At 40.6% G+C, this 10588-nt stretch overlaps 1 protein-coding gene across 6 annotated transcripts; it reads left to right on the forward strand.

Annotated features, from left to right (window-relative positions):
* Positions 1 to 7319, forward strand: SLC25A51 (solute carrier family 25 member 51). 6 transcript variants are annotated; one of them, XM_085302131.1, is made up of 3 exons: positions 7 to 340; positions 1931 to 2013; positions 4683 to 7319. In XM_085302131.1, the coding sequence occupies exon 3, from the start codon at positions 4720 to 4722 to the stop codon at positions 5593 to 5595; it is 876 nt and encodes a 291-aa protein (XP_085158257.1). In that variant the 5' UTR covers positions 7 to 340; positions 1931 to 2013; positions 4683 to 4719; the 3' UTR covers positions 5596 to 7319. The 6 variants fall into 6 exon arrangements, with proteins under 6 accessions (XP_085158259.1, XP_085158257.1, XP_085158256.1 ...); XM_085302130.1 differs by having other exon boundaries at positions 7 to 272; XM_085302133.1 differs by lacking the exon at positions 1931 to 2013 and having other exon boundaries at positions 1 to 73.
* The last annotated feature ends 3269 nt before the right edge of the window (positions 7320 to 10588 follow it).

Raw genomic sequence — 10588 nt, forward strand, 5'->3', positions numbered from 1 at the left:
CGGCTGCTCGCGGGGCGGGGCCCTTCGGCAGCCGTCGCCGCGGGCTCCGTTAGGAACCGGAGCCGTCCGCCAGGTCAGCTGCGCTTCGCTGCGTCGTGCCTCGCTGTTCGCGGCTCCCTTCTGCTCGTACGCGCTGCTGCGCCGCCTCGTTTCCTACGCCAAAGCTGCTGTTACCTGTTCCGCGATGTCTTGGCTGTGTCTGCGGAGCGTCGGTGTCTCTAACGGGCTTTGTGCAGCGGGTCTTCGGGAGCACGGAGAGCGCCTCCGTTATGGTAAACTGGAAACATCGCCTGTGTGATTTTAAAACCTTGAGGAATGCTAGAGTTGTGGGAAGAATGCAGTAAGTAACGTGCGCATTAGGAACCAGGTTGTCTGTTACAACTTCGAAAAAAATGTGCAGTCTTTTCCTGTGTTTCCGGTAGGTTCACACTGGTGAGATATTGCTGATGAGTCTGGTGACTCCTGAGCTGCTGATCTGACACCTTTATAGTGGCAAGTRATCAAATTTGAAAAACGGTTAAACGAAACAGTAAACTTTCAACTAGGAGTTCCATTTGGCTTTAGAAAAAGTGTAAAGCGTAAATATTTAGGGCTGATATTTCCCATACTTGATGGTGAAAGAGTGCAAGCTTGTAACACTGCTCTTCTTGAGTGTTCCCAGGATAAGCTCTAGCTGGACCGTGAGGACTTCTTAGGTAGCATGTTAACCCCACAGTGGTATGTAGTTGCAGGCAGGATTGCAAACATCGTCATCTCTTGCCAGTATTCTAGATAAAAAGGAATACTGGGTACCAAACAACTCCCTTTATTCTCCCCCTTATGTTTCAGATCTAGTGGGTCATGCATGGTTATTTAGGCAGRTAAATTGGCTCACATCCTTCTTAGGTTTTCAAATCCTTCTCAGAAGATGGTGTAGATACTATATACCATAAGATGGTAAAAGTGGCAGGTGCATGAAAGTTTGGACCTTGGGTTAGGGAAAATGCTATGAATAAGTTGTATGTAACCCCTTTCGGGATGCTCTGAAATTTACCTGTGGGGTGAGGGGGAATTCCTGTAAAAAAAAAAATATATATATATATATATAACAGCTCCAGAGATTGTACTTATTGCTGTTAACCCAGAGCTTTTATTTTTTTTTTAAAGCACAGTTTTCTTGTAATAAATTTGAACTAGAAAGTGGCTTGTGTGCTCTAGTACTTGTGGGTAACATAGGCCTTACAAATTATGGCTGAAAGCAAAGGTTGTGTCATAAACAGCTCTGGAAGAACTTGCTGTGCCTGTCACTTGCATGTTCCCAGATTGTAAGCATGAGAGCTAAGTTAAATTTCTCAAAGATTAATAGGGTATCTGCAGTTTTAAATACTCCTTACTTGACAAATCTAGCTGTTCCACCAAAGGGAACATGCAGCTTGTGAAATTAAACTAGGTGTCTCTCTGTTTTATTRTGAGTGTATCCTGAGGAAAAAAAGTCTGGGCCTAGGTAGTTGTCACCAGTGTAACTGTGACTAGTCAAAAGCCTCTGTTTTGTTTCTGGTGATATTCTTTCCAACTATAGTAGCAAAACTAGCATATCTCACTCCCCTCCTCCTAGCACAGAAGTGGGTAAGACCAGCTTATCTTTAGATATGACTACTCTAGTATATCCAGATAGACCTGAGTGGATATGAAAAGTATTGTAAACTGGTGTGTATGTATATATATCTCCAAGGATTTTCAATGCTTCCCAGTAATATATGCCTATATATGCCTAGATGTGTGTGTGTGTGTGTGTGTATATATATATATATATATATATATATATATTCATACATACACACACACACAAGTGATACAAGTCCTCTAATAGTCTTCTCAGTGGCATTATTCTTTGTATCAAGCTAAACACTTTGTTTTTATTAATCACTTATGTGAGGCTTTTCCTTGACAGAACTTAAGTAATTTAAGGAATTACTGAGACTAGAAGGGAAGTCTGGAGCAATGATGACTTGCCCTTGGTGGAATAGGATCAGGGTAAGGAATGCTTAAACAAATTGGACAGACACTGGGCCTGGTGGGATGCAGACATAAGGGTTGAGGAAGCTGGCTGGTGTCATKGCAAAGCTGCCCTTTGCCTTTAAAGAGTCTTGGCCATTGGGGAGTGTTTCTGAAGACTATCTYAAGGCATCGCTCCTGTCTTGAAGAGCAAAAAAGAGAACCTGGGGAATTACAGGCTACTGAACCTCACTTCCCTGGAAAGGTGATGGAGTAACTAAACCCTGGATGCCATTTCCAGAAGGACAGGAAGGACAGTATGGCTTCATAAATAGGAAATCATGCTTAACCAACCTGAAAGCCTTCTATGATGAGATGACTGGCTTGGCAGATGAGGAGGAGAGCAATAGATGTTTACCTTAACTTTAGTGTTCCATAACATCCTCATAAGCAAGCTGATGAAGTGTGGGCTAGTTGAATGGACGGTTAATCGGACTGAAACTGAACTGCTGGGCTGAGAGCATTGTGATCATCAGCAGCATGAAGTCCGGCTGGAGGCCAGTTTCCAGTCTTGTGCCCTAGGGTTCAATATGGGGCCAATACTGTTCGGTATCTTCATTAATGACTTGGATGCTGGGAACAAATGCATCTTCAGCAAGTTTGCTAATGACACAAAAACTGGGTAGTGTGGCTGATGCACCAGATGATTGTCTTCCTRTTCAGAGGTATCTCAACAGGTTGGATACGTGGGCTGAGGGAAACCTCATAAAGTTCAGCACGGTGAAGTGTRAAGTCCTGCACTTGGGGAGGAATAAGCCCATGCACCTGTACAGGCTGGGGGTCAACTAACTGGAGAACAGCTTGACAGGAAAAGGTTGAACATGAGCCAGCAATGGGCCCTCATGGCAAAGGAGATATCAAGTATCCTGGGCTGTATTAGGCAGTTTTAYGAGCWTGTTGAGGGAGGTGATCCTTCTTCTCCTCTACTCAGCCCTGGTGAGGCCTCACCTGGAGTGCTGTGTCCCTGCTGGGCTCCCCAGTAAAAGACAGACATGGACCTGCTGGAGCGAGTCTGGTGAAGAGCCGTGAAGAGGATTAAGGGACTGTCATACAAGGAGAGGCTGAGAGAGCTGGGACTCTTCCTCCTGAGGAGGAGAAGGTGTGGGCAGGGAGGGGATTTCACATGTGTTTGTACATATCTCATGAGAAGGTGTATAGAGARCTGGAACAGACTCCTCCTGGTGGTGCCCAGTCACAGGATGACAGGCACTGAAACACAGGAAACTCCACTTGAATGCAAGAAAACAGTTTACAGTGAGGGTGGCTGAGCACTGGATCATTTTACCTGAATAGGCTGTGGAGTCACTGTCCTTGGAGATACTCATAAGTTCTCTGGATGCAGTCCTGGGCAACCTTCTGCAGCTGACCCTGCTTTGAGCAAGAGGGTCAGATCAGATGATCTCCAGAGGTCCTATCCAACCCAGACTGTTCTGTCATTCTGTGAATTAAACAGTGTGTGTTTTCTTTCAAAAATAAGTGTATACTTGGTCATAATAATCCCTCAGATTGCTTCAGGTAATGAAARTTAAACAACTTTAGCTGTTTAAATGTTAGTGTTTAGCTTTTGCTAAACATGCTTCATAGCACAGCCTGTAGTGACTGCACATTGAGAAAGAGTTCTTCCTGCCAAGGAGGGGAGGTAGCCCAAAACACCTTAAAAAAAAAAAAAAAAAAAAAAAAAAAAAAAAACTTTGAAAAACTGTTTTACTTTGGAGATAGGGACTATTTGAAGTTCACAAGAACTGCACCAGCCTTACCTGATTGCTAGCGACTTTACACCAAGCTGTGCTATAATGGAAGTTAGGATTCTGATCAGCTACAGAACCAGCTTTTAAATTTGTTGAATAAGTAATCCAGTTTTAAATGGAGATCATATATTGCCTGTTAATGGTTACTTCAGGATTTTTTTCTGCCTTACTGAATAGAACTGTTCCCCATGTCCTTCATAGTCTTAGACCTAGCCAAGCTGAATGTCTTCTCAGATGTTGCTACAGACAATTCAAATCAAGAGTGGGTTCAAGGTGCTGTCTCCCCTTGTAGATGAGGCTATAGGTCATTTAACTGGACCCAGAGGTCAAGGTGCTAAAATAGTGACTCAGTCTTCTTAGAAATTTCCTTAGAAATTTTCTTGTCACTTAAACATTTTAATCAAAGGATTATCTGTTGTTTCCTCCTACAAGGCAGGTAGGAATAACCAAAATTTGTAATGCTACTGAGTGCTTTTTTGTGTTTAAATCTCTACCTTAAGGACTTCTCCCAGCCCCTCTGTGATTTATATTTTGTTAGTGTGAAAGTAGGCCTTTCAGCATTTGAATTCCTGAATGGGAAATCTAATGTGTAAAATTCCTATTTATCTTGAGAATTTCAACTGAAATTTGGTACTGGAAGAGGTTTGCATCTCAGTTTGCATCCCCATTTAATTTAGTTTTGATTAACAAAACATACAGAGAGAAAAGATGCTGGTTATTCAGGTCCATGAGACTTGTGCAGAAAATAGTGTCTCTGACTGTCAGGTGTGGCATTTGTCACCTTCCTCCTTCAAATTTTATGGGCCTTGCTCATGTGTAAAGTGCTGTATGAATGATCTACTAGTGAGGGGGGGAAAAGTTATAATTTTTTTTTCCATATTCTTTCTTTCTTTTATGTAGGAAAGGAGAACTGAGATACAATCCAAAGAAAAACAGTATGATGGATTCAGAAGGTTGTGCCCCAATGAATTCAAAGCAAGATCTAAGTCATCACATAAAGGCTACATCTGGTAAACATTATCTTTGTGGCTATTGTGCTGCCTTCACAAATATAGCAGTCACTTTTCCTATCCAGAAGGTCCTTTTTCGACAGCAATTGTATGGCTTGAAAACAAAGGATGCAGTACATCAGTTACAGAAAGATGGAATTCGAAATCTCTATCGTGGCATTCTTCCTCCGTTAATGCAGAAAACGACGACTCTGGCTCTGATGTTTGGGTTGTATGAAGATTTCTCCTCATTGCTTCATAGCCACACAAGTGCTCCTGAGCTCTTCACCCGTAGCATAGCAGCAGTGCTTGCAGGGACCACCGAAGCTGTTCTTACACCTTTTGAGCGAGTTCAGACTTTGCTTCAGGACTACAAATATCATGACAAATTTACAAACACTTACCAGGCTTTCAAGGTACTTAAAGACTATGGGATTAGAGAATACTATCGGGGTTTGGTACCTATTCTGCTTCGAAATGGACCCAGTAATGCACTCTTCTTTGGCCTGCGTGGACCCATCAAACAATGTCTTCCTGAAGCAACTTCTTACAGCACTCATTTGGTCAATGACTTCATTTGTGGAGGGCTGTTGGGTGCCATGCTGGGATTCTTATTTTTCCCAATGAATGTTGTAAAAGCCCGCATGCAGTCTCAAATTGGCGGTGAATTTCAGTCTTTCTCAACAGTTTTTGTGAAGATCTGGCTAGAACGTGATAGAAAATTGATTCATCTTTTCAGAGGAGCCCATCTAAATTACCATCGTTCTATCCTGTCCTGGGGCATAATCAATGCAACTTATGAATTCCTGCTAAAGCTGTTGTGAAAAATACTGTCTACCTTTGCAGTCCTTCTGTTCACTTGGGTATTGGCACTCTTGAGGTCCCTTAACCCTGGAGAACAGATTAGTTTATGGAACTTTTTATGAATGACATGGAGTATCATGGAACATGAGAGAATTCAAGGCAGCAGTTATTTCAGTAGGTAGATGAGTGCCTGCTTAGTTTGAAAAGTAATCTTGGCCTTCAGTATTTATGGGGTGAATGATGGTGCATCTAAACCTTGATGCAGTTAACTCTAAATATTTATGCACTGGCAGTTCAATTTGCCCATAATGGAATTATTAGACAAATGCAAGGTTTAAACAACAATAAAAAAAACTGATTCCAGATCACTCCCACAATTTTTAACACTCCAGGAACTGAAAATGGTTCACAGTGTGCATTGTAGAATGTTAAAGTCAAGGAGGGCTTGATGAAAGTTACTTCTCTTGCTTGATAGACTTCAAAACCTTGATGTAAGAACTACATTCTGAAATGTTTGGGAATTCTAAGTTATCGTTATAGTTTAAAACTATATGGATGAATCCAGATGAGGATGACTGACTTATTGAACCTCAAACTTGAATTAAACCTACACAATCTATTCTGCAACTATCTTGCATTGCTGAATGAACAGTTCATGTTAAAGCCAAGCAGTAAAAGCAGTTACCGAAAGTTTAACTTCGGTGTGAGCTGACAGCAGTTCAGAGTGGGATTGTGTATGTGTGTGCCTTGATGTGAAAAGGGAGATGTGGAAAGAATGAAACAGCAATTTTACTTAAAGCTTTAAAGTGTCCTTCCTTGTTAAAAACCTACTTGTGAATACGGAGTACTTGATTTTTTGTTTGTTTGTTTTTTTGCATTGCTTTGTTTCTATTGTAAACAGCTATGGTGCCAGAAAGATGGCTGCTCTTTCTATAATGTTAATATAATAAATAGTTTAGCTTCTCCTTGTTGTGAAAGTAGTTTAYGAACATTTCTTTTGTACTGTGGTATCCTGTGTTTTGCATTTTGCAAATTATTTTGTTTCATTTGGGCTGTGGTATAATTGTAGCAGTTCTACCCACTTTATGCACACTCTGTACAATTCTATCTTACAGATTGTTTATCAGCACTGATAAGGTGACATTTCTGGGTATAAACACTTATACAGAGATCTACAAGTACAGTGGAGATAATACTAGGAGACAGCTGATGAGGACCTTAGATGCAGCTAGATAGGAGAAATGCAGCATTTGGAGAAACTCTTAAGGAGTTTTGTAGGCTTGAGTGCCAGGAAACACTTGTGGAAATGTGAAGTTTTGTCTGCATTGAAGACTTGGGAGTCAAGAGAGGTAAGATTTAAAGCATTAGAGAAGGGTACAGGACAGCAAGCGTGACCAACAACCAGATGTGATTGTCTTAAAAACAATTTGATTCTTTGTGGGAGATAGGAAGAATTCCCCAAATGTCACAAAATATTCTGTTTTGGGGGTGAACAGGGAAACTTTCAGAATCTGTTCCGAATTGGTCTTTTCCTAAGCTTTAGAGTGGCTATTACATTTATTATTTATTTGCTGTACCTGTCCCCAGAGATTGATTCTAAACAGTACATTATGGATATAATCATATAATAGTACCTAGCTTCACAGTAAAAATGACCAGGCACCAGTGAGCATTATTTCTATCTCAATGTTGTGATTATACACATTTAAATAAAATGTCTGTTGAATGTTTGTTACTCGCAGAATCTGAATACTGGTGTATTTTTTTTTTTTAATCACTCCTCGATGGAATAAAAAAAAAAAGTAAATCCTGTTTCTCTTGTGGAAAATGCTGTATGATTCTCTAATCAGGGGAGATCTGAGGAGTTAAACATCAGTTTAGCAGGAGCCTGCCACTAATTTGTAATGTGCATTATTGTAGCAAAAAGTAAGTACACAGCTTATCTGCACTTTCATGCTTAATGTATTTCACACATTTAGAGTACAGTGAAGGTATTTCTTGATAGAACTATATTTAAGTATAATCTTTGCTGTAAAATTCAGTTACGCAGTGAAGAAATTGCATGCTTAAATTATGCTTTATGTGTAAGAGGACAGATAATGATTATCGGTGAAGAAAAGGATGTTGTGACACAATAAGGCTAAACATAAATTGAAGGGATACAGCATATATAGTTTACTTAAGAGTGCATGCTGTCAGTCCTGGAAGATAACCCAAAAGGAACTGCAGTGCTTAGGCCAGACAGAAGTCAGCTTGGTTCAGGTGGGTTTCAAGATTGTTATAACCAAGCTCACTGTATTCAAAAAGTTGGAATATTAAGAGTACAGCTGGTATTCAGCATAAATTTAGACAGCTATTGTATGATTTCCAACSTGATCACCAGCCAGCACCATTTCTGTGTATTGTATAGTACATACAGCAGTTACTGCAGGTTAGTCTGRGGGAGTAATAGTTTTACATAGAAGCCTATGTGACCTCAGTTACCTTTTCTGGCAGGTTAACGCTTTCTTCCATAGGATAGTTCAGGCATGAGATCTTAAATCTTTCWCTGGCTGTCTCATCACTGCATGCGTTCAGTGTATCAGATGCAAGCAAAATGAGCTTTGTTACCCGTATCAAAACAAAATCAGGACATTGTGAAACATCTGACGAGTTCAGGCACCAGTGCTGCCTTCTGTAAAAATATGCGGCCAGCAGGTATAGCCAAAGTTTACTGTAATCACTGGTGTCTCTTCTGCTGTTCCTGGGAGGGGCTACAACAATCATTTCCTGCTAAGGGAGAGAAGGGGAATTCCACCAATAAGACAAATACTGCAGTGATGAAGAAGAAGGGCTAGAATGTGTGTAATAAYGACTTTAAGCAAAGGTCGGTAATACTAGAAAATACTGCTCTATCCATTTGAGGACTATTTCTGTTCTAAAGGTCTACCTCTTAAGCCAGTTGAGTCTGCAACTACTTTTTACRTTCAGTCAGTTCACAGTTGTTTAAACAGTTGTTTAAACAACTATTTATTTTTTCAATGTAATCTTTTACATTTTTGAATGCAAACTAATCTAAAGGAGATGCTGGTAGCTTTCAGCAGCTGTTAAATGACGGCATGCCTGGAAAAGATAAAGAGCTTCAGTAATCACTGTGGAAAATAAACATCATGTGCCAGTTACATGTTGTGATATGCTGGGAGGGTTTTCTCATAGAAACTAATGGTATTTATCTAATGATGAGGCAGACAGCTTTCCCCTTGTTTATTATGAAATGTTTAATGGACAGGAAAACCCACGTATGCTTTCAAGATTGAAAAGTATTTTTCCAGAGTTAAGATAAAATAAACTGGATAGAGTATAGACAGGGTACAGCCTGTTTACCACTGCCTGCTTTTGATGTTTGCTTCAAGCACAACACTGTTCTACAGACGAAAGTCAAGTTTGACTCTTACCTCATTACATTTAAAGGGAACTCAGTGGAAAAATGCGACTGGAACTGCGCTGCATGACCTTGCGCCTTGTATCCATAGTTCAAAGATACTACTGCCTCTACAGAAACATCAGGGCAAGGACTGTGTGTGTTTCTCAGCTGCTTCTGCTTAGCTAGAGTTTCTTGGTTTCACCCCACCCCAACCCTCTGATTTAAACTCATGTTAAGTGTCATGTTGAGCAGAAGCAGCTCAGGAACACAATTGCTTCTGCTGGCACTGTGGCCTCATTTACTGTAAACACAACAGCAAACAGTTGTGACATGCAGAGTATGTCCTAAGTGTGCACTAATGCAAGTACATTATTGGCCCTTCCTAACACCCTGACTTTAGTCTGCTGTTCGGGTGATGTTGGGGAGGTAGAATTAACTTTTCCAGCTGCTGTTTTCACTATAGCTAGCGGTAAATAGCTTTACTAGAGCTCCAGCCTTTACAAGTGGAAGTATGATACTGCACAGAGCAAGTGGGAATGCTACATTTGCAGGAAAAGGAATTTACTCAGATTTCAGAAAGAACAAGGTAGTTACAAGGCACTTGCAGTGCCTTCCTTCCATTCAGAGTCAGGGTAGAACTGCCTTTGAAACAAAGCAAAAATTGACATTGTTCCTAATGGGTTGTGTTCTTGCTGCCTGTTTTGGCAAGCAGAAGATCTGCAATTTAGTTAGTAACCYATTTAACAGTTCTGGGATCTGCCAAAGCACAACCTGGAGAGAGAGCAGTGTCAGGCATACAGGCAGCTTTACTACAAAGATTCTTACGTTACACAGAAACGTAAGAAAAAGACCTTCAGAAAAAGACAACTGTTTGAGGCTGTCTTTGTACACCAGACGAGTAAGTCACTGCCTCACGCACACCWATCTCTGGTCTGTCACAGATTTTTCGTCTCCAGTTTTACACTGTTCCATTTGAGCCAACATGTGCCTGCTCACAGAAACTCGCTCAGCAAAATTTTAAGACCAGCAATGCCTTTCGTGTGCAGCTGTCAAGAGTTTTATGTTGGAATAAAAGGAGCTCTGTAAATCACAGCTAAGTTATCAGTCAATAGAATGATCAACTGCAGTCTTACTTTGTCATGCCTTCCAGGCTTCATGAGGCAGCCGTTTCTTCTCCCAGGTAGGGGTAAAGCCTGACGGTAAGGACTGCAGTAGACTGATGGAGGAATCAGAYGTGTTAGACGCTCCGGTTGTTTGTTCTAAGCGCTCTTTTAGCGGTAGGGAGTGGGCAAGAACCAGTTAGCACTACAGAGGAGAGCTCAGTGTAAGATAACTGCAAGATATTTTAAAATCACTGAATTATTAAATGTTTAATTTACTGCGAGCAAGAGAAACTGTCTACAAACAGTAAATTAGTATATAGCTGTAAACACAATACATTCAGAACAATTCTGATACTTTTAGAATTGCATTAAAAGGTTAAAGACCTGACTATGAAATCTCAGGTATTTCAAAGCAGTCTACATGCACAATTTATTTTTGTGATTAAAAAAACAACTTACACTTGGTTGAGGATACTTAAAAAAAAAAAAAGGCACCATCAGCTGGTA

This window comes from Rhea americana, unplaced genomic scaffold, assembly GCF_003343005.1.
Source record: "Rhea americana isolate MKP2758 unplaced genomic scaffold, rheAme1 scaffold_186, whole genome shotgun sequence".
Taxonomy (NCBI): Eukaryota; Metazoa; Chordata; class Aves; order Rheiformes; family Rheidae; genus Rhea; species Rhea americana.

Coding starts and splice junctions, on each gene's coding strand:
- SLC25A51 (XM_085302128.1), top strand. CDS start 270: ATGGTAAACTGGAAACATCGCCTGTGTGATTTTAAAACCTTGAGGAAT. Junction 341..4,682: donor AGAGTTGTGGGAAGAATGCA/GTAAGTAACGTG, acceptor TCTTTTATGTAG/GAAAGGAGAACTGAGATACA.